General features: G+C 41.2%; 3 protein-coding genes across 4 annotated transcripts in view; 1 reads left to right on the top strand and 2 right to left on the bottom strand.

Annotated features, from left to right (window-relative positions):
* kcnq1.2 (potassium voltage-gated channel, KQT-like subfamily, member 1.2) overlaps positions 1-6,997 on the top strand; it is a 181,163-nt gene extending 174,166 nt beyond the window's left edge. For both annotated transcript variants that reach the window (XM_026175315.1, XM_026175314.1), the window contains one exon: positions 5,011-6,997. In XM_026175315.1, the coding sequence (XP_026031100.1) occupies positions 5,011-5,157 (147 nt within the window). In that variant the 3' untranslated portion in view covers positions 5,158-6,997. The remainder of the gene's footprint in view (positions 1-5,010) is intronic.
* A 10,041-nt stretch (positions 6,998-17,038) lies between these two features.
* On the bottom strand, positions 17,039-19,687 carry cdkn1bb (cyclin dependent kinase inhibitor 1Bb). The gene is made up of 3 exons (XM_026177059.1): positions 18,712-19,687; positions 18,366-18,484; positions 17,039-17,145 (listed from the first exon to the last, which is right to left on the bottom strand). Exons 1-2 carry the CDS (start codon positions 19,151-19,153, stop codon positions 18,372-18,374), a joined length of 555 nt encoding a protein of 184 aa, XP_026032844.1. The 5' UTR covers positions 19,154-19,687; the 3' UTR covers positions 17,039-17,145; positions 18,366-18,371.
* Positions 19,688-20,943: 1,256 nt separating this feature from the next.
* On the bottom strand, positions 20,944-25,102 carry yars2 (tyrosyl-tRNA synthetase 2, mitochondrial). Its single transcript, XM_026175313.1, has 5 exons — positions 24,222-25,102; positions 23,682-23,849; positions 23,356-23,511; positions 22,914-23,084; positions 20,944-21,275 (listed from the first exon to the last, which is right to left on the bottom strand). Exons 1-5 carry the CDS (start codon positions 25,007-25,009, stop codon positions 21,116-21,118), a joined length of 1,443 nt encoding a protein of 480 aa, XP_026031098.1. The 5' UTR covers positions 25,010-25,102; the 3' UTR covers positions 20,944-21,115.
* Positions 25,103-27,348: the final 2,246 nt, after the last annotated feature.

Raw genomic sequence — 27,348 nt, 5'->3', positions numbered from 1 at the left:
TCATCCTATCGGCAAAGACCAGCTTGTGATGAGTGAATCATGTATTACTAGACTTCTTCCTATGAAATTGTAAAGCAGACACAAATCTTGTGAAATTATTAATTATACCTTGTAGCATTTTTAAACAAGGTTACAAAATTCTGCTTGAGACAAGCTGCATCTCCAGAAATAAATGAAAATGTAAAAAAATAATGAACATTCAATCAGCGTTAGGCCACATACTATTTGTGGTGAGAAGGCTTTATGAAGCTGACACATGTTAAACCAACATGTGATGTTATCTGTTCTCATTTCCATCCTGGGTGGTTTTTACTGCTCTTTGTGCTGTGGCTCCACTTTACAAGTTGATTGTCTTGTGTGTTATTTTATCTGATCATGAACTTGGTTTGGACCAGACTTTGAATATGGCCACAGGGAGCGAATCATCCTCTATCCTAAGCGGCAGAATGTTTCTACTCCAGCTGCAGTTAAGTCCATAAGTATTTAGACAAACACGCATCTTGTTTTTCTATATTTTTGCCCTCTCTACACTTCTACAGTGGATTTAGCTCAAAGGATCAAGATGCGACCGAAGTGTCGAAATAGAAGTCGCAGGATCAATTGTTGAGTGCGCAGTGCAGTAAAGGCATGGCAGAGGATCTCAAATGAGGAAACGCAGCATTTGGTGATGTCCATGTGTTCTAGACTTCAGGCAGTCAGTGACGGCAAAGAATTTGCATCCAAGTATTAAAAAAATATATAAATGTAAAATTATGTTTGTTCTATTACTACATACTACATACATTTTCCTGGACAGTCTGTTAGACTGGTGACATGACGACTTTTACGACAGTGTTAGCATCTCAACAAGGGCGTGGCTTCTTGTTGGCTCCATTTTTTTTGTTTGTTGTTTACTAGGTGACAAGAGTGGAATTTATGCACATTGTATGTGGCTGTACTTGTTATTGTGTACAAGACAACAGACAGTCCCAGGGGAGGGCAGGAAGGTGGTTCAGGAAGGGTGTTCCTGTGTGAACGGGAGCTCTATGCTCTCCTCACCACTGTGGTTCATGTCTCAACTGATTGTTCTTATGATTGGAAGTACATGAAGTACTGGTGAAAAATAGAACAAAGTGTACCTGCTTTGTTTGCTAACTTTATATAACATCCCTTTGTGTTCCCACAGTCATTGATTTTGACATTTTCTGTAAGTTAGATGATAGTCGACAACATTTACCAATTGCAGCCTTTACACTTTTTTCCTCTCTCGCTCACTCTCTGAACTGGCTCAGTCAGTCAAAGGGACCTCAGTGGAATTCAGGGAAAGCCCTGCTGCTGTAGTGTCAGGTTTGTGACTTATCCCATGTGTTGTCTGTGGTCAGAGGGCGAGGCAGGGACAGCTGGAGCATCACCTGTCACTGGATCGCATTTGTTTTTATGACACAGCAGTGGTTCGATCATGGCCCTAGTACAAATCACTTTGGACACCTATATAAATAATGGCACATTACAAAGTGTGCCACATTTAATTAGTATTTCTTCTGTATGTGCACTGTGACATAAACGAGCAGTGAAGCAGAAGGAACTTTCTCAAACTTTATAACCACATGGATTATTGTAAAGGCTAATGTCCGTATGATAATATGTAGATTCATATGTAAAAAGGAAATTTGTGTATTGAATAACTTTGTAAAAAGGCTTGTTATCATCTCTCATGGGGTCACGTAAATGGTTTTAACTATTATGTTTTTTTATTACACCTCAGCATAGATTCCAAAAGAAAAAACACCTCTGACATACGCTAGTGATATATTCAAACACATGCGCTTTGTCCCCCTCTCACCGGCACCGGCCCCCTTTCGACCCCATAAAGCGCACACATACATAAAGTCAGTTGCAATAAATAGGTCCGCCGTGTTTTGGAACACGCCTGTCTAATTATGTTTTTCTTGTCTCTCTGTGGGTCTCCTGGGCATTTCCTTTCAGATTCACAACAGGAGGAATTCCTGATCCATTTTAAGCTCCAACGAGAATGTTGATAAGTCTGTAGATTACCAGCAAACATGTTTATGATACCCTATTATTCTCTAAGCTTCATCCAGGCCCAGCGCGTGCTTCATCTACTTAGCACAGCTATTTAGGTCATGGGACAATCTCAGAAAAGTCCAGTGGGTGGTGAAATATAAGCAAACCTTAGCAGAAAAGGTCAAAATGAAGTTATTGTTGCACAGTCATACTGAAGAATATTGGCAACACAATTCAGAGCAATTCAAACTTTATGAGTAAGTGAAGGTAGCGCATTGAGGCACGACTGGGACGTTACTATCTGTGTAATCTTTAACTTGAAATGCGTATCATAAATTTAAGGGTAAAGCCATCCTGTCTTGATGTCTAGACTCTTCTGATTTGACAGTGTACAGTTATCTGTGAATTATGGCCATTGCCGTGCTGTGATGTGATTTCACTCTTCCCTGTGACCTACTCTGATATCTGAGATTTACGCTTCCTATTATGGCTCATATTTCAACAACAATAATAGCCGCTAAATGTCCTACTCTACCATAAAAATGTCTCGGCCATCAGACACACACAGTAAAAGATGGGGAGGGGGAAAAAAGGCACATACCCTTTATCCTAGAAAATGCCACTGATGTTATGATGTTAACTGCACAACTGTGCCTTGCCAGTAACACAACAGCGCTGTGCAGAGACCACAGTCTGAATCTGTGTGCTCTGCCTGATGCTTGAGATGCTCTTTGATGTGAGTTGCTGTTTAGGCTTTGATTTATGAAGCACAGTCATTTTCTACAGTTTCTTGAAGACATCTGAGCCATCAGAGGATTTTGGTTTGTGTGTGTATGTCTGTAATTGCTAGATAAGTTTAAAGGTAAAACCAAGGTTAAGGCTAAGAATATGTGAAGATATAATCTATCACATTTACTCACACAGTGACCAGGGCCTTTGTATGCTTTTAGCTGCAGAAGATATCAGGCCTTTATTTGAAGCAATATGCTTATATTTATAGGCTGGCCTTTTTTTTCTAATTCAGGCGACTAATAATAAGATATGTTAAAGCATATAATTTTAAGTCTTGATCTCCTTGTCAAAGTTACTTCTTAGTGCTGTTGATGCTGTGGAGAACGGTGAATCTTTATCAGAAAGAATCTGGACAAGGTGTTATTTTAGCAACAAGCAGATTGGGACAGAATGCTGTTACATGTGCCAGCACAACTGTCATCAACACAGAAGCCCGCTGCACTCATAGTGTCACAGTTGGCCTAGTCTAACACAAAGTTAAATAAAACACAATGTGAGGAACTGAAGTAGAGCATGTTAGGCTTTACACTTTATGCAACTGACTTAAATTCAAAGCTCAGGCTTTATTTCTTAACAGGGCTTTTTATAATTGCAGCATTTGCAGGCTTTAGGGGGCGGGCCTTGCCAACCACTCCAACCGTCATTATCAGACACCCAGCTTTTAATAGACTGTTAGTTTTTATTTAACTTCTGTACTTTTTCCCCTAAGTGTGGCATGCTAATGTCATTAGCAAGCTCCATATGCTCATTATTTCAGTTTAACTTAGTGACTGGGTGTTTCTCATATTTAGTAGAGTATTTAGACACATTGGGAAGCTAACAGAGAGTCTGGAAGCAAAAATTACATTTTAATTCATGCTCATTGGTACTGCACTGCTTAGTGTTATTTTTGACATGCAGAATGAACAGAAAAACATGATCTGTCAGAAACCAAGGTTAGTATTACTATTAGTAGTAGTAGTACTTTTAGAAGTAAGTGGTGGAAAACAGTGGTGAAACTATTTTTGAACCTCCAGCTCCTGCAAATAATTAAAAAGTATAAATAGAAGTTTTTCGTTTTTTGTATGTCCATGGATGGGTTTAAATCCATATTGTTGAATGGGTGGATGACTTTTTGTGTAAAGCACTTTGGGGTCCTTAGGGACTAGTAAAAGCGCTATACAAATACAGGCCATTTACCATTTGTTACAGAAAGAAAATTGCTTATTAATTTACAAATGGCCTGTATTTGTATAGCGCTTTTACTAGCCCCCCCTAGGGACCCCAAAGCGCTTTATCATCCACCCATTCACACACTGGTGGAGGCAAGCTACAGTTGTAGCCACAGCTGGCCTGGGGCAGACTGACAGAAGCGAGGCTGCCATATCGCGCCATCGGCCCTCCTGGCCAACACCAGTAGGCGGTAGGTGAAGTGTCTTGCCCAAGGACACAACGACCGAGACTGCTGTCCAAGCCGGGGCTCGAACCGGCAGCCTTCCGATTACAAGGCGAACTCCCAACTCTTGAGCTACGATCACCCCAACTAGATGTAAGCCAGACAAGCCTATTTTTCATTCTTAATACCCAGTAATTCACAGCCTCTCAGATTCATTTATGTTCTTTTTGTGTATATGAAGGTATGTTTACGAGGTCTTGTAAGTAGGTGCTGTACATACATACGTCTGGATGTGCAGTGCTCACTGCATTTGCATGTCACCAGGCAGTCTGCGGTCTGTTTACTTGTGCAACTCAGGTGGAGACATTTATGTATTCACACCATGGCTAGACTGGCTACGCCCTGTTAGGTCTGGTAGTATCTTAGCATCTGTTGGGTGATACACCTGTGTTTACAGTTGGGAAAGCATGTAAATAACAGTGGCCTTAATGTGTGTGTGTGTGTGTGTGTGTGTGTGTGTGTGTGTGTGTGTGTGTGTGTGTGTGTGTGTGTGTGTGTGTGTGTGTGTGTGTGTCTGCCCACTTAAGGATCATATAGCTCAACAGCTTTTGTAATGAGTGCCTTTAGCAGGTAGATGGCGACTGGCAGACTAACGTGTCATTATGCAGTCTGTCATTGGGATGACGACTATATTAAAGAGGCAGATGGATATGAAACAAAAGAGCAAACCAAAGCTGGAATTGTTACATAGTGCAGGTCTACACTGTACTTATGTTGCGAGTGTTCATCTCAGAGGTATTCAGCTAACCTAACCTGTTTGGCTTTTTTGCTGCTTTCAGATCCATCAGATGGACGAGAAAATGGACTCGGTTCTACGGATCCTGTTGGAGCAGTTCCCACCCAAAGTAGAGCTGACGTCCAAGCCCTCTATCCGCAGGGTGACCATCCAGAAACGGATGGGTGGCAGCACCGACGAGGGCCCCTGATGTCACAGAGCGGCTCACGTTGGCTACGATGATGTCATCACCAAAGGACAATTAAAGAAGCAGGAGTTCACATAAACAGCCTAACCCCTTATGTGGGGACTTAATAAGGGGGTTCAGTCTTCCGAAATCACCCGTCCCCCCACCCTACCTCTATTCCTTTCACAGTTCCAAATTTTCAAATTAACTTTTGACCCTTGAGAAGAGAACAACTTCTAATTGTCCGCTTAACTGTGATTTTGGACACAAGGGCAAAACAATCACTCGAGTGGGATTGATGTGTGGAAAGCAGACTGACTGGCTGACCTCTTCCTTAGGGTGTATGAGTGTTTTGTTTTGTTTTTTAAGTTTTCTCAATGTAGCTTTGTCTTCTATACTAGTCAGTCTACCCCTGCAGCACAGTCATTCAAGCAGCGACATGCTGCATGAATTTATTTCACTACATTAGCCCTCATAATCGCACTACTCTGTGATGTTAATTTATGTGTGGCCTGTCAGTGAGCTGCATTCCTCTACTGCAAATATTATTCCAAAGCTAACTAACGCCGTAATGAAGTCGTAATGCAATCAAAGCCCTGAAGTTCCCAAAGACATAGGAAAAAGAAACCCAACTCAAAGTCCAGCCATGGTAGAGGAATTCCACAAATCCTTCTGATTACCTTGGCACCACCAATGCCGAGCACACAGTGGAGTTATATCCATAGATACATATCCATCTCGCCTAGCTGTACTCAAACTGTGGCAGGTGTTTGTTGGTAGTGATCGAATAACACGAGGAGGGTAGATGGTTTATCTGTTGACTTTTTCCTACGTTGGGACCGGAGGGGCTGGAGTGGAAGAAATTAAGCTAACCAAATGTGTATGGTCCAGGCCGGGTGGCTAACACGGTGCTGATTTGCAGCTGTGTTAGTGATAATAAAACAGTCAAACCTCTGAGACAAGATCGGACACTGTACAGTCAAGAGTTGAGGCATGATCTGTGTGCTTGCTCGGGGTTTTCCTGTAGGTATCAAGCTCACGCAATTTAACCTTACACCACTGCTAGGATTCTGCAGGACAGCTTCTGTTACCCTCGTCACGGCGTTCCCACTGCTGTATTGCATTTGAGATAAATTTGCCCCATTAAAGCTCTGATTATTTTTTCTCTCCTGAGCTAATTAAGTGTCGAATTCGCGGTAAGGAGAGATTTCTGTCCATAACCAGGTAGTAAAAAAAACACAGTGTAGAATTTAAACAGAACGCTTTGAGGAGCTGGAGCGCTAATTCTGTGTGAAAGCTTTTTGGGAAAAGTCGGCTACCACCGAGGGCGATCGTCTGAAAGATAAAGACAATGCTCTCATTTTGTTTCTACACTCACATTATCTATCTGACAGAGGCCACTGAGGCATGGAAGAAGTAGAAAATAGAAAATAACTCAACTATGGAGCTGTAGTATGAAAGGCCTCCCATAATTATAGCATGCACATTCCTAAAAAGACGAATGCACACACAAAAAGAAGGGCGAACAAGGGAAGCAGAAAGCTCTTTCTCTGCACAAATGTGTGTTTTCTTCTTCTTCTTCTTCTTTTGCAGTGGTTAAAAATGTACTATTATTTATTATCTATTACCTAAAGTGGGTGTAATTCTTCTCCTGTACAGTTTTATAGAAGTTGTAAATAGAAACATTGCCTTATTGTTCTGTATTTATTATAATGTGTAAAAAGAAAAAAGATCAGCCTGGAATATGTCTGCTTGTCTGATTGGTTTAACACATGGTGAGGTTCCTGTTGTCCAGATGGATGGACATGATTGTAAATGATACTCTCACACACCCTGTGCACTGTAGCTCTGCTGTAAATAATAAAACTCCATTTCATTAAAGCTCTGCCCTCCTGTCTTAGTTTGGGAGAATTTGATTATCTCATCTATGCCATAATATAGTTTATAGTTATATAAGCTTATAGCTTATAGTTTTTGTTGTTGTTGTTTTAAGCTAGTTCTTTAAACATCAAGCCGAGAATGGGTCGAGGTAAGTCACGAGCTGACGTTTCCATCCAAATAAAATGTCTCCAAAGCCTCATTTCACTAAATTCCTTTTTAAGCTGCAATCACCACTAAGGAGGAAGAGAAGGGGGAGAAAAAAAACATGACACTTTCACTGTACCTACTTTGAACTTCAATATTCCATAACCCATTGAGCCAGGCATGCAGAGGAAGAGGGAATGCATCTCGTATTACCACTCAATTATATTTTCCTTCAAAGGCCAAAAAATACTGGGGATGTCCCAAGATCAGCACACTTAGATGTGAGATTTAGAGAGCGAGAGAGAGGCTAGAAGAAGGAGGCAGGGCCATCCTGGGGGAAGGGTGTGGAATAGGCAGAGTAAAGTGGAAGAAGGAGGAGATTCAGGAGAACAGCGGGGGCATAAGTGACCTTATGTGAGGCGGAGAGCAGGGGCATTTTCAATTTACCAGAGGGACTACGGGGCGTAGTGCTCCGCTGCTTTTTGTCCTCCTTTGGTTTCTATCACTGCTAGGGGATTTTGGCAGAGAGAGTGCCGGGGGGGGGGGGGGGGAAAGAAAGCGAGACCCCATGGCTAGCTCCGTCTGCAGAGGCTGCTCTGTGCCTCCCCTTGCTGCTCTTTCATCTCGAGACTAGACAGAGAGAAGAGAGAGAGAGACTCCCACTTCAAAAGGCAGTTTGATCTCAGAAGTACACAGGAACGCAGCTAAAAGAGGATCTGAGGAAGCAGTTTAAAAGGAGAATATAAGGGGCACACTGTCACAGACGCTGGACAGTGAAATCTGGCAGTCCTGGAAAAAAAAACTGTGCAGAGGAGGAATTCAAGGAAGATCATGACCGGACTCTGAGCTGAATCGATGATCCGTGTCGACTTTAATCCCGCCTCCCGACAGAACCTCATCATGCAGCTGAATATGGCCCCGTACAACACAATATCTCAAATCATACAAAAGACTTGCAGTATATTATGTACTTTGTGTCTCAGACATATACAAATATCTGAGGATGAGCATGATCTTCTTTAATAGTGTTCATTTAAAGTAATACGATCTAATGGAATTAAAATAAAATTCCTGCTTACCCAAATCAGGGTCACCAGGGCAGGGGGTAGCCTATCCCAGCTGTCCCCCTGGACAGGTTGCCAGTTTGTCACTGGTCTAACACATAGAGACGGACAAGCATTCCCACTCACAGGCAATTTAGAATCACCAGAATCATCCTAACCTCATACATCTTTGGACTGTGGGAGGTGTCAGAAATTAAAAAATTTCTATCTGTTCAAGCAACTGAAAACTGGGGGGGAAAACAAGCACACTGAAACCCGAGGTTAGATTCATTACTCCCTCATATACTTGACCATGAGGGGCACTTCCAGCACGGTGGTGGTGGCCGGTGACTGGGTGGTGGTTTTCATGCTGGGGCGGCTGGTGGTGCATGTAGGCCACCTGTCTGTAGAGGCCCAGCAGCGCTATATGAAAGCAGATATGTTTCAACAGGTGTGCATGCATGTGTGTTTGTAGTGTATCTTTCAGGATTGTGACAAACAATGTCCGCAGCAGCTGATGCCAGCCACTCTGTCAGGAGTTGTCGCTAAATAAATGGGGCCAACAGTTGCCTAGAGGGCAGTTGCTGTAATTCCTTGCCCTCCCCCACCTCTCAGTCACCAGAGAATATTTTTTGACCTTTAGCATAAAATTTTCTTGGTGACCTAGTCAAGCTGTCATGAAACGCCTGATGTACGCACCCCTGTGATCCCATTAGAGTACAGCCTTTTTAGGAAATGAAAGAGGTTGCTTGGAAGAATAATTTTCATATTCACATTCATATTCATATTGTGTTGTAGAATGATTACTTGCCAAAAAAGTAAGTAAAAACAATGCACATAGCATAGCACATAGCACATAGCACCTCTCTTATTACTTAAAAATGTTATAAGTATGATAAAGCATGCGTAAATAAATAAATAAATAAATGAATCTATCAACAGAGGTTTAAGCACATTACTAGATAACTTGGTGCTGGGGAATTACGCAGTTTCCCAAATATCTAGCTAGCTTAGGCTAGCTTAGCTTAGCAGTTTAGCAAGAAAACAACTACCGCAAAAAATATATTAATGCCATTTGGAAGGTTTTTTTGGTATGGGTTGATGTGTCAGTTTTTACACTAAAGATCACTTTTGTATCGCCCAAACAAGCTCAATGCCCAGTTTATGTGCTATAAAAGCTATGTTCCACACTGTATTCTTCAACAGCTACACTTGCTTCACGTGCTTGACTTCATTCTTTAAATGTTTTAAATGGTAAATGTTCTAAAATGTTCCTTAGGCAGATTCTGCAGTGCAAACATCTCACTTAGCAAAGATATTAAGACTGCCAGTAACACTAAATGAGATACTTTCATTGCTATATATAGCTCACTTACTGCAAATACATGCATATTATGTTAACTGGTGATTCTAAATTGGCCAAAGGTGGAAGTGCAAGGCTGTACCCTCACACGCAAGATGGATAGCAAAATGGATAGCTCTTACATACTGACCCTTTAAGTACTTACTTGTTTCTATCTTTGCGTTGCAGCTGTGTGTTTACATAAGTGATCCCATAATTATTCAGTTGGTCTGTAGGCTTTTCTGCATCCTTTTATTCCTAACTGACAAAACCGTGTTGCTAAGCCGGCTTTCACAAAAGGAACAGATACAGTATGCCCTTTGACCCCTGTTCTGTTTGGTCCAAGCAGGGCAACATTGCCCCATGGGATAATAAATCAACCAGAGGCTAAGAGGTTAGCTCGACCCACTCTGACCTTTGGTCTTATGAGATTTTCCTCAGCCATATGTCTGTGGCTCAGCAGCGGCCCGCCCCTTGCTGTGACCAGAGGAAGGCCGAGCAGCCAACAACAACAAAAGCTCGGATCAGCCCTGTTCAGATCCAAAGATGTGTCTGAGCCGCTCAATTTCACGTCCTGGGTCCAGCCAGTCATAGAAACTCCGCCCAGGGCTGGCTCTGGTAATTGTGACTGGAGGTAATGCGTTGTTAACGGCTGCTGCAGATTTGAGGCGATGTCCAGGCACACTTCCAGGCCGAAGGTGGTGTGTGGGTGGGATGGAGTGGGGATGGAGTGGGGGCGGGGGGGGTTACATAGGTCATATTATTGGGGACTTTTCTCCAGACAGGGAGAGAATTCCTGGCTGCAAAGCAGAAGGATTTCAGCGGTGCGATGGGGTTTGGCCAGCCAAGGCAGAATGTCCGGCATGGTGGACAGCTGCGCCGCTGAGCTACTGTAACGAGAGGGGTGGGGGTGGGTAGTTGTTGTTGGTGGTGTATTACTGTAAGACAACACATATTCTAAAAGCTTTGACCGTCACTTCATTGGTATGTTTAGATGTTCTGAAGTAATTTTGATTAGCAAGAGGAAGTGAAAACACAACATGAACACCAGAATTATTAGAAAAAATTTGCCTTGCAGTTCTTTGTATCGTGGTTTCACAATTAGACACAATTTCACAGACACAAAGGAGGTGTGGTAGACACAGCTTCTGTTTAGGTATCATCAAATGTATGTCACCCTCAATTTAGTATCATTTCTATTGTACGGCTGTAGCAAGCTGCCGAAATCCCAACACTGTCATTTGCCGTGAGTTAAAATTGAAAACAGAGTGAAGAATTGAATTTTGTGAAGTCAGTGTAACACATCTACAGCTGTGGAAAAGCAAAAGGTGGGTTTTCATATGGTGAAAAATCTGCTTTTCTCATCAAGGTCCGTGTTGAGGAACATGCTCATGCATTCTTATGACAGCAATCTTTTCAACACCATAACAGAACCGTGTAGTGTGGAGGCCCCGTGAGCCTCCTGATGATGAGGGCAGCACAGAAAGAAAGAAGAAACTCAGAAAGGAGGTTACAAAGAAGTCTGGGTATACGGTCATAAAATGTGGGACGTGTTATCGCAAGTGAAAAGTGGAAAGTCGATGGATTTCTGGTTCGACTCCAAAGCAACACTGAAGACAGTTTTCCACTTGGTGTCACACTTTAACCAACAGTGTTCCCTGTGTCAAAGGTTTAGACATGCTGGCAGATCAGCTTGGTGGATGGGATCTAATTTGATGTATACTGTGGTCCGTGATGTAAGACATATTTTGAGTGACTGGAATTATTGCCCCATACAGTTCTTCAAGAGTTACGCAATGTTGCATCATATGGAAATATTTTTGCATCATGTCAAATACAAATCGCGACCTAACACACCCATGCTGCGATCGACTGTGTTCAAAGCTCTTCTGGCTTGTTTACACACAGTTACTGTACACATGTGTAGTTTTCCGTAACAACTATACATTCTTTTGGGGTTGGGGCTTAAATCTCACATGCTCTTTCACCTCAGTGAACTTCCACATATCGCTGCACACACATTTATTCCTTTGGTTATTTATGGACTGACTTACTCCTTTTACTAAAGGTTAGCAGGTCAACCCAAGTGTCAGTATTATCGATACAAACGCCAATATGGGTGTCAGATCAATACTAGTGCGATAGGATCGATACTTTGTTTATTAAACGTTTTAAAAAAAAGATAGACATCATGAAAAATGTCAGAAACCTTTTGTGGGATTTATAGTCTATACCAAATTTAAGCAATAGAAGTTGACCCAAAGTGTTTTAGAGACAGGCACATTGTACACTCCAGGTCTCCAAAGAACACAGTTTCAAAATACATGAAAAGTTGAATGGTGTTTTGTTGGGTAAATCTTAAGAGCTTTACAGTTTGATAACACCATTGTGTGAGATTCCTTGAGGTCAATGAAAAAGGATCTGATATGAAACTGATGAGAGGAAAGACTGTGCTCTGCACAGATGTTTCAGCGGGAAGAGTCGTCTCGATTTCTCAGCCAAATGCATCCAAATACACCCCTCAGCATTCCTGACAGGATTAGTGCGCCAGGTACTATCCACTGGTCAGAAGAGACTGGGAGAGGGAAAGAGATAAAGAGACTATGAGTGAGCATGCGGCACAGTCTGCTTGTTTTGTACGTCTAATGCTGCGTGCTTTAGCAGATTTCAATTGATAAGAGATAAAGGCTCTTTGATGGGCTGCAGGTGTGCTGCTTTAATGAGCATTACCCCCCGCCCCAATCCCACCCCCCGCCCCAAACTCCCTCACCTTTCTGTCCCCCCAAACTGCGCCGCAGATGCACATCTGTGCATCTGTCATTCAGAGCTCTGCAGTATCTCTGACCTCTTAACCTCTCCTCCCTGCCTCTCATTCACGCTAACTCTGCAGCATGCACCCTTTGCATACGACACCAGAGTATATGACATACTGAAGTTCTGACAGTGCATCTGCTATTCAACGAAGTCGTTTCCCTGTATTAAAACAGCCCTTCCTTGCTCAATTAATCAAATTCAGCAGTCCAAAAAAACAGTTGAAATTCCATCCCGGGCTGCAGCAAACGCTCAGCAAGTAAAGCAATTTGTATGCTTGCAGACTGTTAGAAACTACACTGGAGAAACCAAGAAACAGACACAGAACGAGACAGAGAGATAAATGTAAGGTGTTTGTTTGTGGCCACTTGCTTTCTCCTTATTCACAGCCTAAGGTGCCAGGGGAACAGCTCGATGACGTACGTTGTGGCCTGGGCAGGAAACACAGGGAGGAACTTGTGGCTTTATATTAAGTGCTGGGGCGCTTAACAGGAAAAGATAACCTGTTTCTGTTGATATAGCAAGGAAGTGTGAATTCTTGGCACATGCAAGATGTTGCAGAGAGGAACAGGCCAACGATGCCTTCCACATCTTTGATTGACTGGCTTACAGGAATTTCCTCAAACTCAGTGCGTTTTTTGTTTGGTTGGCTGTGCTGGAGTGTTACGGGAATGTTTTCTGGGACATTCCCGTTGTTGCAGAAAAGGTGTTTCCGACGCAGAGCTGGATGCTGCTGCGTCACAGCGGTCCAGGTGCACCCTTTTTACTGACCTTTTGAATAAGGAACCCTGTTATTCCCTGTCATTTAGAATATATATATTATTTAAGTGTTGATCCAATAGTTTAAACATTAGATTACATGAAATAGCAACAGCATGATAGAAGTATGCTACAGATAAGGATGCTCAAGCTGTTATACAATTTATAGATATCTATATGAGAGTTTTACAAACAGTGTAGCATTTGGGAAATGTGTGCAGCTTTTACACCAGCATTGTACAAATATACTTGAAGAAATTTGAAAAATGCACCCATGTAATACAAGGCTGGTGTGAATATGTGGAATGATGTCAGTCTTATGCATGCAAAAACACCTGCGACTGTTGCATTTTCCTGGAAAAAAAACCCAACAACAAAAAACTCTTTTGACATTTTTTTATTTACATTTCAGAACATGTCCCTTGAGTGCCTCATCAGCCTGCGTCATTTCACAACTTATAGCACTTTGTTTTTAAATGATCACCCTAACTGTCAAAATCCCATTAAAGCTAATGCATTTTATACATATTATGATAGTAAAAAACTTATTTGGTATTTCATTCATCATACATTTAACAGTATCACGTATATAAGTGACACTGATGTACACTGAGTATTACAGATTGCCTGAAACACAGTACTTCCACTCTTCTGCTCCATCCAATCAATCACTCAACCAATCAGGCACCCAGTCAGCCATTCAGTCAGTTAGTCAGCCACCTAGTCTGTCAGTCAGACACCAAGTCAGTCAGTCAGTCTGCTGTTTGGGTAGGGTGGAGGCTCATAGACGGGGCCTTTGTTTGAGCAGAGAAGCCCCAGACACAACAGTGGCCAGCCCTGGGCTCTTACAATGGCTGTCCACACAAAAGCCCACACACTGGGACAATGGGACAAGCTCAGAGTGGGGGTGCATGGCTGAGCTGAGGTTACCCACCTGCACACTTCAGGAGTGGACCCATCCCCCACACACTTTTACCGTACCACACCACTCACACCCCCACCATCTCTTGGGCACACTCAAATGCACAGCCTCCACCCATCCAGCTTTAAAATGCTCTAAGCACAGGTGTCTTCCTGTGCTGCTCATACAAGAAGGAAGTTGGGAAATTCTGTGCAGTGAAAACATTTAGTGAAGTTACTAGAGGTCAAAGAGCATCTCAGCACAGGTTAGGGCTCCACTTTTAGCATACATCACTCAGAGTGACAAGAAAGCTGAAAAGTACAACATTAAGACACTTCTGTTTAATAGAAACACCAATTTATTTGAAGTAGCATCACTGAGTCAGTTTTCTACTGAGTTTCAGACTCACGACAGCCAGATTGAACAACACTTACTCTGAGGAATTCTCTTTATATTATTATTACTATTATTATCAAGTACTGGATGAAAGTTGGTGTACAATGGCACATATGTGTTGCCTGATAGCACCTGTAAGAACACCTTTCATTTACTAATTCATCCTTTATTTGATCTTTTTCATGTTTCAAGTGGATTACTGTAGGTGATTTAATTACAAAAAAAAAAATGCAAATTATAATTTTGACTGATTAAGGGTCAAACCAAATCAATACCTATGTGAATTAATTTTAAACATATAAAAGACATAATTATGATTTTTCAGTTCGAAGATTAAAATGTATATAAGTACAATACTGAGCTTGTGTGCACATTGCATTGTACACATTCAAAAAAATTACTTGAATTAAATAAAAATTTATAAAAATAAAATTTTGATGAATTTGATATATTATAGAAGACACATGTATGAAAGAAAAGTTTTTAAAAAAAATCACTCTGGGTCTTCCAGTTACACACTCCCTTATTTTCTTACACACACACACTTTTTATAGACACAGACAGATGCAACTAAGCCCATGTAAATAGTGAAAAAGAAAAAACAAATGGTAAAAAAAAAATAAAAATAAAAAAAAGCCTAACAAAACAAAAAACCTGACTTGCCTTGTTTTACTTTGCATTCAAAAGACTCTTGTACTGAGATTAAAAGCAAATGAAAGCCTTACCCATAAATTACTAAATGTTACTGGCTGCAGCGAGTGGTCTGCTTTCCCCACTGTCTTTTTGATTGGATGACTAAAGTGTCAACCTGCTGCTCATAGTGCTGATGGAATTATATTGGGAGTGTCACTGTATTATTCCAGGAAGTCCACCCACACAGCTGTTGCAAATACTTTGTACGTCCCAATGATTTGGGGAATGAACAAAGCAAAAACTATTTTCATCCTATTTTTCTACAAACCAAGTGTGTAATTTACACCGAGTGTAAGAAGGAACCACAACTCATTTTTTTCTTTTTTAATTGATTGCAATACATTTTATAACCACACATTAAAAAAATGCACATCAAAATATTTTACCAGGCTCAGTTTGCAACCTTTATAAGAAAAGAAACAAAACAAAACACTACCAAAAATATGGTTTTACAAAATAAAACAATTATAATAAAGTAAATGCCACTTTGGATAACCGTAATCAAAAACCCATATTTTTTTATTCTACATAAAAAAAAAAAAAAAAAAAAGGCTTGACATAAATAAGTTAGTATATTTCTCAGTGTTTTTACAAAATTATGTACAAAGGTACATTGCAAAGATTTACATAATACACAGGCATGGTGACTGCATTCCAGAGACGAGCTGTTTTCTGTCTCCATTTAGGTGTACCCTGGTCTTTTTCAAAAAAAAAAAAAAAAAAAAAAAAAAAACCACACTTCAGGCAAATAAAGGGAAGCTTTTAGATGCTCATGTGCATCCTCAGCAGGCTAACAACATTGATGAGAAAAGTACAAACATCTCTCGGTTATCACAAAGTAACACAATGTGAAGTCAATTGAAGAGCACAAGCAGTGCTGGCAAATATATTGATGCAACCATGTATTTGGTATTGTAGGACATTCAACCCTTTAACAAAAAAACCAAAAAAAACCCAAAAACAAACAAAACCCCTCACAAGCCTTAATGTTCATCAAACAATAGGAACAGTCAAAGAGAACTCAACCTGTGCAGTTTGTATAGTCTTTGTCCTTCAATATCTGAGTACCTCGCAACTCCAGAGCGTGGGAGGGGAAAAAAAAAAAAAAAAAAATCTTATTCCAGGATTAAGCTGATGCTAAAAGCACCTCAATTACAAAATAAATATCAAGGGACTTAAAGACTGTCCTTACACAAATATTACACTTCTTCCTGTTAAACTAGATCGTATAGGAGAATTTACACTTGGTGACACTAGACTTAGCAGAAAAAGGGGGGAAAAAATTATTAAAAATCAAAAAAACGCTACATTTGTACCATTCTTCAATGCTGAGTTAGGAAGATGACGAGGGAAGAAACACTATTAAGAAACCGTAAGAAGCCAAAATTTTTTGTTTTAAATGTAGCAATTAGGGACTGTGTCAACACCCCCCCCCCCCCCAAAAAAAAAAGAAAAAAGAAAAAAAATTAAAACAAGAGAACAGCATTTTGGAAACATTTATCAAACATTGCAATTCAAGTCAAATCAAAATTCACACCGTTTTACATAAAGGATTTCTTTTTAAATCATAATGTCTTATGTGCTACATATGGAGAGAAATAATATATGTTTATATATTTATATATATATATTTTTTTTATTTACACACAGGTAGTTAAAAAAAGAAAAAAGAAAAAAAAAAGGAGCAAAAAAGTAAATTAAACCTAATTGCACACTGCTACATCGACTGCTTTTAGAGGAAGTAACTTTTAATTAAGTGCCAAAAAAATTTAGTGTTTCTATTCAGTGCTTCAACAGCGTCCTTCCCAATCTTCAGGAAGGTTGATATGTTTCGGATGCTGTGTAGATCCTCTTCCAAAAAAACAAAACAACCCCCCCCACAAAACAAAACAAAACAAAACACTAGACTAAAAGCAAACAAACAAAAGAAATTACAAAAAAACAAAAACAAACAAACCCTAAAACAAAACCAAAAAACAAACCAGCCAACACTGAGGTTTCTCCATGTTAAACAAGGAGGGGGGAGGCATTCATCTTCAGTTCTGTGAGACAAAACAGATGAAAGAAAGAAAAAAGAAGCATAAGAGGTTGCAATGATGACACTAATGTGGGCATTGTGCAACAATTTCTGCAAACAAATAAATGAATAAATAAAATAAAATAAACTTAGTGTGGTCTAAGGGGTAAACCTCAGAGCAGCAGGAGACCTGAATGAACTAATTAGTTTTGTACATGTATTAATACATAAATAAAAACTGATATCAAAAAAGAAAACCTGGTATAGTTTTACATTAGCACCCCTATTTAATCATGAAAAGATCTGAAAATGCCTATGAGACAGCCTTGTTTGGGGGTATTTTTTGATTTCTACAATTAAAAAAATAGAAATAAATAAAATGCATTAAATAGAAGTGACCACCCCCCAGCTTTGACAGTTGACATCCTGCCATAACAATGCTGATTGCATGCCTATTGGCCGTCGCCCTGGCCAGTACACACACACCCACACACTTGCTTTCAGACCTGCACGACTCTTCTGCACACTCTCCACCGGCAGGGACAGATGTGTGTTGTAACGTTAGTGTGCAACGCGTGTGCAGCACTGCACAGAGACCAGCCCCTTCCCGTCCCTGCTCTCAGTTGCTGACGTGTTACACTACTACACTGTTGTTCAGCACTTGTTTACAAGTTTCGACGGAAACTCAACGGACTCACCGTGTCAGACAGCGGTTAAATGTTAAAGATCTTTAAAATGTACAGGCATTATTTGTTCGTTTGTTTTTCCTTCCCCTGTTTCACCTCGATCGCAGTGTATCGACAGAGCTCTCTCTGTCCGAGTGGAAAATTAAAAACCAACCCCCCCCACAACCCCTTTTACTCCCTCATGTTTCTGTCCCCGCTCATTAATGAATGAGACAGACTGACAGCACATTTGAAGGACGTGCACAAAAGTATGCAGACTGTCAAAGCTGTGTAACATCCAAATCTTATTTAAGTGAACTGAAAGGGTGTTTAAGCTGAATTAGAATGCCTCCTAATGGTTTATAAGCGGTATCAATTTTTCAGTAAACGAATAACCAGATGTTTTTGCAGATTTACTCGTTTTCCAAAGGTACCCCCAGTTGGGAGATGGAGTAGCCAGTAAACAGCCTACTGTAGTTACACTATGCACAGAGCTATTTTTTTTTTTGTTACGAAATCTTTGCTTTTCCTTAAGAAAAATATGATTAAAAAGGAAAAATATTGCATGAACAGTCTTTACCTTTTCTCACGTTTTCCTCTTGGGACTGGTCTTTCTGGGCGTGTGCTCTGCAGAGTGACTCCGACTCGGACAACTAACATCTGAGCTGCTGTGTGACCTCTTGCTCGGAACAGGGGAGTCTGCAAAAAGCAAAAAAAATAAAAATAAAAACAAAAATTTCGTCATTTCTTAAAAAAAAAATAAAAAAAATAGTGGTATAGTGTTGCAGGCAAACCCCACTCTTTACAGTGCTTTTTGGGGCCATGATTTTCAAAATTTTATTTTCGGTGCACAAATCAATACGCGATCAGCTGCGTTGCTCAGAAACAACTGATGTAAACGGGTTAAACTGGAGCGTATGTAGTACCGTGACACGCGTGTCTTTTCCTCAGCGCTGTACACTGTTCCGTGCACTCCATTTGCCCGTCAGCCCTGTCGGGATCTTCGCTCGGAGGCACCACAACACAACTGTGATTCCCGTTAAGATCCACATTGTTATTCCCAGTGGAGCAGACGCCTTTCTTCGTAAGCGGCTGCCGAGTGTAGAAGCCCGGCAGGTCTCTGCAATCCACTAGTTTCCACTCGAACCTGGAGTTGGCCCTCGGCGTGTCAGTGGCGAAGTCGAAGCCCCAGTGGTCGGAGGCGCGCTCTTCCAACTCCCGCAAATGTCCCTTTAAATCCCTCTTTAACTCTTCGTGATCCACCGAGCCGAAGAGGCTCCTGCAGGCTGACGGTTTCGGGTGTTCAGACAGCCGTGAGTCCGTCCGCTCCAGCGTCGGGCTCCCGTTTGAAAGTCGAACATCTGACATTTTGCTCCAGCAAAACACGCAATTTTTTAAAACAGCCTGGAGCGTCCAGTTTTTCACGAGGAGGGAAAAAACAAAAACAAAAAGGCAGCGCGCACACACACACACACACAACACTCAAAAACAACGGTTATCTCCTCGTCGCTGAGAAAGCTCCAAAAAAAGCGTGAAACGCGTTATGCCATGCATATGTCGGAATGCAGACGCGAACAGCCGCCGTGTTGTGAAGCCCTGCGTAGTCTCATCAAAACAAAGTGCTCAGGAACTGAAGGCGCTCTGTCAATTTTGTCCCGTAGCGAGAGAAACTGCAGACAGCCCTTCTCTTTCGCCCAATATGGCGAAAGGTTGATGTGGGGGTAGGGGCATGATTGACATGCTGAGCTATTTAAATTCCCGAAGAGGTCGCTCATTGGTCAGAGTTTTTAAGCCCGCCTACTTTTCTTAAGGTGGACCGGCTAAATTAAGCCGCTCTGATTTTTTTTCTCCTTTTCCCTTAAAACAAAAAAATATCAGCGTGTGAGTGTCATGTATATATGTAACTCTGTATTTAACGTATAATAAATAACTGAGTGGGGGAAGAGGATGTACAAAAAAAGGTTATTGATAATAAATGTTGTCATGGCTGTGCCAAATAAGAAAAATTATAATCTTTGAAATAAAAAAATAGCATAACAAATCATTCCTAACAGGTGCAGAACAATTAACTTAAAACAAAAAGAACAAACAAACAAAAAAAAATTGTGCCAATCTGGCTAATGTGTATCTTTATGACATGCCATTTCCACCAATTATCTGCACCTCAGTGGTTAAGGTCAAGGTCAGCACACATCAGACTCTGTCCACACTGCCACCAGAACCCAGAGCGAAAAAACAAAACAAAAAACACAGTGCTAAAAAAAACAAAAAAACAAAACAAAAAAACCCCACACAGTATCAGAAGTCAGCAAATTTAGAAATTTTTTTTTTAAAAAAAGAAGCCGAAAGTACTCAATGTTAAAGTTTTTCCCCCGACACCTCAGGAAAAACTTGGCAGGTTCGCACAAATCCCTAGCGTTATCCAAATCCCATTAGAAATTACCAATAAAAAAAAAGAAAAATATGGAAAATTTTAATTTTATGTTTTTAACCCTAATCTGGAAAAAAGTAGGCAGGGTGTGCCAAAGTGCAAAGCAGTGATTTCTAAATTTACACTGACTCTCATATTGAGGACACTAGATTAAATGTTTTGATCATTACCTGCAAGGAGGAGGGATCAGTAATCTGCTAAAAATGAGCAGATGTGTTGCTTTCAACACAAGTCAGGTCAACAATAATGTACAAATTCCTGCTTTGAATTGAATTTGAAAATAATAGTCCAAACTTCTTTGTTTCTTATTTAAGGCTCTATTTAAAAATGTGATCTTCAAGCAAAAGTACTGTTTGTTTTTAAATTTATCAAGCTTTTTTTTCCAGCTTCTTTTTCTTTATCGTCCAAGTTTTACACTTTTCCACTGAAGGGGAAAAAAACAAACAAAAAAAGCCCCCAAAACAAGAGTGATGTCAAAAAAGATGCTCGCCTCAGGTTCTGATCAAGATGAAACAAATTGGATTTGCTTAAAATAGAAGCAAGCAACCTGCAAGAAATGATGCAATTTAATTTTACTGTGAGCAATTATTTACTTAAGAGGTCACAGCAGGCTATGTGCTGCAGCTGTGGCTGCTGGCTGGCCACCATTAATTCTGGGGCAATGATGCCCCCTAGTGGTCATCACACCGCCTCTCAATGTCCATACAAAGTAACCAGGAAGCAATCGTGATATCAAACGCTTTTAATAGAAATGTTTTAAATAAACATTTAATCTGTACATACACATATTTATATCCAAAAAAATGGAAATGATCCTTCCTGACTCTGCTGAGGTGTAGTCGCCTACCTTCCCAGTTAGTCCATTATAATATAGTGGTCTCCTGCTTGATAAGGCACCGTCAGAGGCTAAGCCACTTGATAATGTAGAAGTTCTTCTTGCCCACTCTGAGCAGCGTGAGTCCATTAGCCAGGATGTGGAGTTTGGGGATCAGTACCTGCTCCGGGTTGTCTGTACGTGTGTGGTTGATCCACACTGCTCCATCTGAAACCATTTGATACCTGCACACAAACATTTACACCATCAGTTAGGACAGGGTTTCATCTTGAAAAAGAAAATCTAAAAGTCATGTGAAAAAGAAAGTACACCCTGTATTCTTCCACAGGAATTTAGAGAGTGAGGAGGATCCAGGAGCTGCTAATCAAATGGACTTAACTGATCTACAAGTGTGAGCACCTCTAAAGGTTTTGGCAGTTTACTGGTCTGAGGCATTCGGGCACATGTTAACATAGTGCCAAGGAGGAAAGACAGCAGTGGCTTTAACAAGGTCATAAGGTCAAATAATTTCAACTCCATCTCTGTACAGTCAGAATGATTATTCACAACTCGGAAACATTCAAGGGAGCTATCAATCCTCAGATAAGTGCACATCCCAGCAAAGGTCAGACTATGCAATGTTCAGAGAAACTCCAAAAAACCCCAAGAGATACATCACAGACAGTAGAGGCCTTTGTTAGCATTTTTAAATGCGGAAGTTCATGATAGTACAATTAGAAAAGAGTTAACAAGTCTTATTTGGAATCGTTACCAGAAGAAAGCCTCCTCTCTCCTTAAAAAACAAGCAAGCTGTCCTTTGAATAAACAAGACCAATGTGGATATATACTTGACCTTCACATTTGGAGTGAACCAAATACAGCAAATCACAAACACCTCATACTGACTGTCAAGCACGGCGGTGGAGGGCTGATGATTTGGGTTCATTTTGCAGTTTTGCATGGCTTGGGTAGTAGCCAGAAGAAGGAAACAACGTACTTTTCAACAACATTTTTGAAAATACGTTAATCTGATCATGACATTTTTATGCTGGTAACCTATAATTATGACACATTTAACTGTTTACATGTTGCAGGGCTGTTGCTACATTATACACCTTAGATGTGGCAGTTATCTTGGCTGTAGCTACATGACAGCAGAGCTAGAATCAAAGAAAACGCTTTTGTTTTCTACAAAAGAAGCTTTTTGAAATGTGGCGGCGTGAATGTGACTGGTTGCTATCGTTGCACTAAAGGCACACATCAAACTGTTACATGGTTACAGGCTGTAGGGGCAGCTGCAACCCAGCTAACACAAGCAATGCTTTTTTTTTTCCTCAGGAAACCAGCTTATGAAATTTGACTGCGTGATCGTGACTGGGTGTTATCGTTACACCTCGGACACAAAGAAGTTGTTGTGGCTACCTGTGAGCGTTATCACTGAAGAACAAAGAGACCACAAACTCCTGCACCTGCTGCAAAAAAACACTACTCTTCAGCACTTGTGTTCTACAGGATAGAAATAAAATAGCTGTGACAGTCAACTCAAAAAGGTTCAGATGTTTTTCATTGAAGATTTTAGCTTCATTTACTAAAAAATTATTTGGTTAACAAAATTCAGCAGGCTGGAGGATAGAAACAAAGTATCGATCTTATCTTGCTACTCTCGTTCTGATACAAATACCAACTTTGGTATCGGTGCTATCGACATTTGGATCAATCCCCCCACCTCTATTTCCCAGAATGTGTAACTGCATTACACACCATACACAAAAGATTACACTGTGGATCTCTGGGTGCATGTATGCTCACACTAACAAGCTCTATCAAAGCACTACATACCACTCTGGTACCGCATTTAGATAAAGGAGAACTGGGGTGCTTACCCTCTGGGACCCTCAGGGATGGCGCCGACCTTGCGGCAGGCATCTATAACAGTTGTCCCCGGCTCCAACAGCAGCTCATGGAAAGGTGCCTCCCTGAAGAGTTCCTGAAGCTCCTCATCACTCATTTCCTCCAAGGCTTGCACGCTGCTGTGATAAAGTGCATTGGTGCATCTGCAATGACGACATTAAATATGACCATTCTGTCCACATGGAAGACAGAGGACATGGGCAGCCACAGCAAACAAAGACTACAGCAATGAGCACTTTCCTCTTACTGTACTGCAGGCATAACATTTTCCACTTTTTGGCAGAGCATAGTCCTGCTGTTCTAAACACAATGCACTTTGACTCTAATAAGTTACAGCGTAAAAGAGCTCTAGATGAGGATTCAAGAAAATAAAATGTATAATTTAGGGGAATAAACACACAGATCAATTCTAACCTCTTTGCAGTCTCCAGGCCCTCCTTTCCATGCACCAGTTTTGTCACTTCAGCAGCCAGTCTTTTGTGGGCGAGGCGTTTACTTGGATCTTCTCTCTGTTGCTCCATCAGTTTCTCTACCTCTGCCAAAGGCAGAAAGGTGAACAACTTCAGATACCTACAAAAAAAAACAAAAAAAAAAAACAGCCCACACAGTACACCTCAGCATCCTATGACTGTGCACCGAATACTTACTTTCGGATAAAAACAGGGTTGCGATGAGACGTTTGTGGATATTGCACTTTCATTAAAACTCAACAAACATGATCAGCCTTCACTTCCACATACCCTTCCACACTGGCATCAGGCTGCCTGAGAAAGAACTGGTAGAGTTCAAAGGGTGACGTCTTATCTCTGTTGAGCCACACTGCATTGCCTGCAGTTTTCCCCAGCTTGTCCCCGACAGTGCTGGTAACTAACGGGATGGTCAGGCCGTACACCTCCTCGCCGCTTACTCTGGAGAAAAATAACGTTTTCAGTGTTTCAAGGCAGCCTTCAGGGTAAATCTGGCAGGCATGTGTATGTTTTGGTTGGTAGAGAGACAGGCAAAAAAAAAAAAAAAAAAAACCCAACCCAAAAACATCTTGGTGGTATAATTGGGTGTAGAACTTAATGTCTCAAAAAATTTGATGTATGTGCATCTAATGATCAAGAATATATAGTGAATTTGCAGATTTTATAATGGAGTCTGAAATACATGCAGGGTTTATCCACACAAAAATAGCCTAGTCCTGCTTCAAAAGGTGGACTGCAGGCTTATCAGGGACAGGTAATTATGAATTAATTAGCCCAGTACTGTAACAGTAGTGGGCTTGGAAAAACATTTACTTGTGAATGTACTCATGGCCAGACATCAAGTTGCCCAGTTGGTCGGTGCCTCCAAGCTGAATCTTGCAGCCGTATATTTGGTTCAGGTGGTGGAAGTCATAAGCTTGGAACAGCTGGTAGGTGAACTCTGTCAGGCTCATGCCCTCGGCGCTCTTTAGCCTGGACTGCACGCTGTGGCGGCTGAGCATGGTGCCCATCCTGAAGTGTCTTCCAGCCTCCGACAGAAACCCCACCACGCCCCAGTTCTTATACCAGCTCAGGTTGTTTAGAACAGTCACGGTTCCCAGCGGCCTGGAACCGTCGTGAAAGTGCAGCTCGTGGTTGGTGAAGATCCTCTGAATGCTCTCCCGGATGCTGTGGGTGTTCGCCTCCACCACGTCCGCGGACAGCTGCTCCCGCTCGCTCGTCTTCCCGCTCGGATCTCCGATTTGTGCCGTGGCTCCTCCGAGCACCGCGATCACATGGTGTCCGGCGCCTCGGAAGTGCAGCAGGCCGATGAGAGCGAGCAAGTTCCCCACATGGAGACTGTCGGCTGTGGGGTCAAATCCGCAGTATACCGTCTGAGCACCGGACTGGAGCAGCCGGGGGAGCTGCTCTTGGGCTGCGTTTTCTGGGAATGAGTCTTTCAGAACGCCGCGTTTGTGCAGAGAGAGAAGTAGCCCGTGGTGCGCGGAAGAAGAAGAGAGAAATTTAGACCTGAGTGTGAGGCAAAGAGTGGCCGGCCCGAGAAGATTACAAGAGCCACGCCGCCACACATAACAGCAGATACCCACCATGGACGCAGCCATGTTGGACAATGTGACAAGAACACGGAGGTGGAACTGAGTAGAAGCTTGGGTCGTTTGGTAGGAGCAGAGCGCCCTCTGGTGCGGTGGTTCTCAAGGAAACGCTTGGGTGTACTACCCGCAGTTTACATATACTCATCGTGGGCATGAATGCTGTGGTCAGTTTGGACTTTTAATGATTTCTTTGAGCTATTTTCCCCCTCTGATGCGCAGGGAAGCAAAACAACGAAATGACTTTGCTTGGACCAAGAGTGTTCATCTTTAATATGCACACAGAGGAATTTAGAGTTATAGGCTCTTTCAACAGCCTCTTTGTTGATGTACACAGGACCTGTGTCTGTTCTCTTAGACCAGGGGTGTCAAACTCAACTACACAGTGGGCCAAAATTCAAAACTGGAACAAAGTCACGGGATAACATTAATATTTATAAAAAAAAAAAAAAATCTTCCTCCAGATATAGGAATGAATCTTTTCTTATGGACTCAAATAAGTTTTGCTGGAAAACTGAATATGGAACAAGCAAAGCTTAATACTAAACAATATATATATTAGCTGTATAATACCAGTAGGCCAGCTCTAATAGTAATTTGGTATGGCTTCGCGGGCCAAATGTAATTAGGCTGCGGGCCAGAGTTTGACACCTATGTCTTAGACGGTCTGAAGTCCACCACAATCTCCTTGGTTTTGCTACCAAGGAGACAGTGTGTGTGTGGTGAGGTTGTTAGTGGTGCACCGTGCCATTAGGTTCTGCACTTTATCTCTGTATGCAGTCTCATCATAACTGGAGATCAGGCCAATGACCGTTGTGTGAACTAATGGTGTTTGTCACACGGGAAGGTTGACAGTCATGGATGAATTGGGCATAAAGAAAAGGCTCAGCAGCAAATCCAGGGTTCTGCAGTTTGGACTACCAGTTTGCTGGAGTTACCCGTTTTAAAATGACCCACAGGATCAAAAGTATACATACAGCTCATCTAATATGTGGTTAAATGTCCCTCAGCAGTCTTGTTGATGGCACCTTGGTTTTGTATGTGCACATCTTGGTGTCGTAAAGATGCATCTGAACTAGAAACCTAGCTCTGGTATAAAAAGTAAATAAGGCAATGTTATAATAAAAATAACTTGCACTGACTGGCGTTACCTACTAAAGTCTGAACACACGATACGTAGCAGATTTTAAAATCACTTTATTTTTAAATCCATTCAATCTCAATTTGTTTCATCGTTTAAATGACTAAATATACATTCATCAAACATTTACAGTATTGTTATCAAGCCACAGTACACATTAACAACACATCGAAAGGGAGACTCCATGGTCTCTTTGCATGACACTACAGCCACAGAAACAAGTTTAACTCAGGAGAGAAAAAAAAATCACGTTTCTAAATCCTATAACTGCTGCCCCAAGTAAGCCCAAGTTTTTCTTTTCTTTCTTTCAGTTCAGGAAAAACAAAAATAAAGGTAATCTTAATCTGTATTGTTGTTGGTGTATGCGTATTGTAAGGCAGAGCACTCTATACTCACTCCAGAGTGAATGAGGAAGGGAAAACAGTACTGTCCTATATCCTGAGCTAGTTCAACAAAGGAAGACTACGATTCCCTGATAAAAGTTTAAAAGTCCCTTGACAGTTCAACACACAAAAAAACATTCTTAAGGGAAAGCTGACTTTGCAAATTTACATGACATCTTGTTGACATTTTAAGTTGCCTTGTTGATAAAGTTTCTAGCAGTTTTTTTTTTTTATGTTTAACATTTAAAAAGTCTGTATTTTTGAAAAGCAAATCCTTCACTGTTACTGCCCAGAAGGGTGCACATTGTATAGAATGTACAGTGACATTATTTTCCAGCCTGTGGGACCCTTTTGTGTCACAAACAGCTAAATCTAGCTGAAGATGCCAACAGTTTACAAGTGTGTGCGCAAGAAACTTTTTTTATTTTATTTATTTTTTTTAAATCTGGTGTTTTATGGCACACACTAAGGCACACACAGGTTTGTGGTTTTTCCCCGAGCACACCTGGGATGAGCGAGTCCCAGGAAATCTGCAAGGTTAAAAACTGAGCTGCGCTGAAGTGGGTCTGACATTCTGTGACCAGATATATGCAAGTAGAGGCAGTTTAAAGATCAGTAATCTACTTATGGCATAAGAAATGCTTGGTAAGTTATTACAATATAGCAGCGAGTGAGAAAAGTCAGACAAAAACAAAGAGAAAAAGCACGATGAGATCAGAATTGTAAAACAATATACGTGTTTTTCTCATTACTGCAACACATTTACTGCTATAGCATGTGATTTAATGGCAAATTACATTACGAGTGCATTCAGTTTCTCTATAAAC

Source organism: Astatotilapia calliptera, chromosome 7 (genome assembly GCF_900246225.1).
Source record: "Astatotilapia calliptera chromosome 7, fAstCal1.2, whole genome shotgun sequence".
Taxonomy (NCBI): domain Eukaryota; kingdom Metazoa; phylum Chordata; class Actinopteri; order Cichliformes; family Cichlidae; genus Astatotilapia; species Astatotilapia calliptera.
This window is presented reverse-complemented; position numbering and strand designations above follow the sequence as displayed.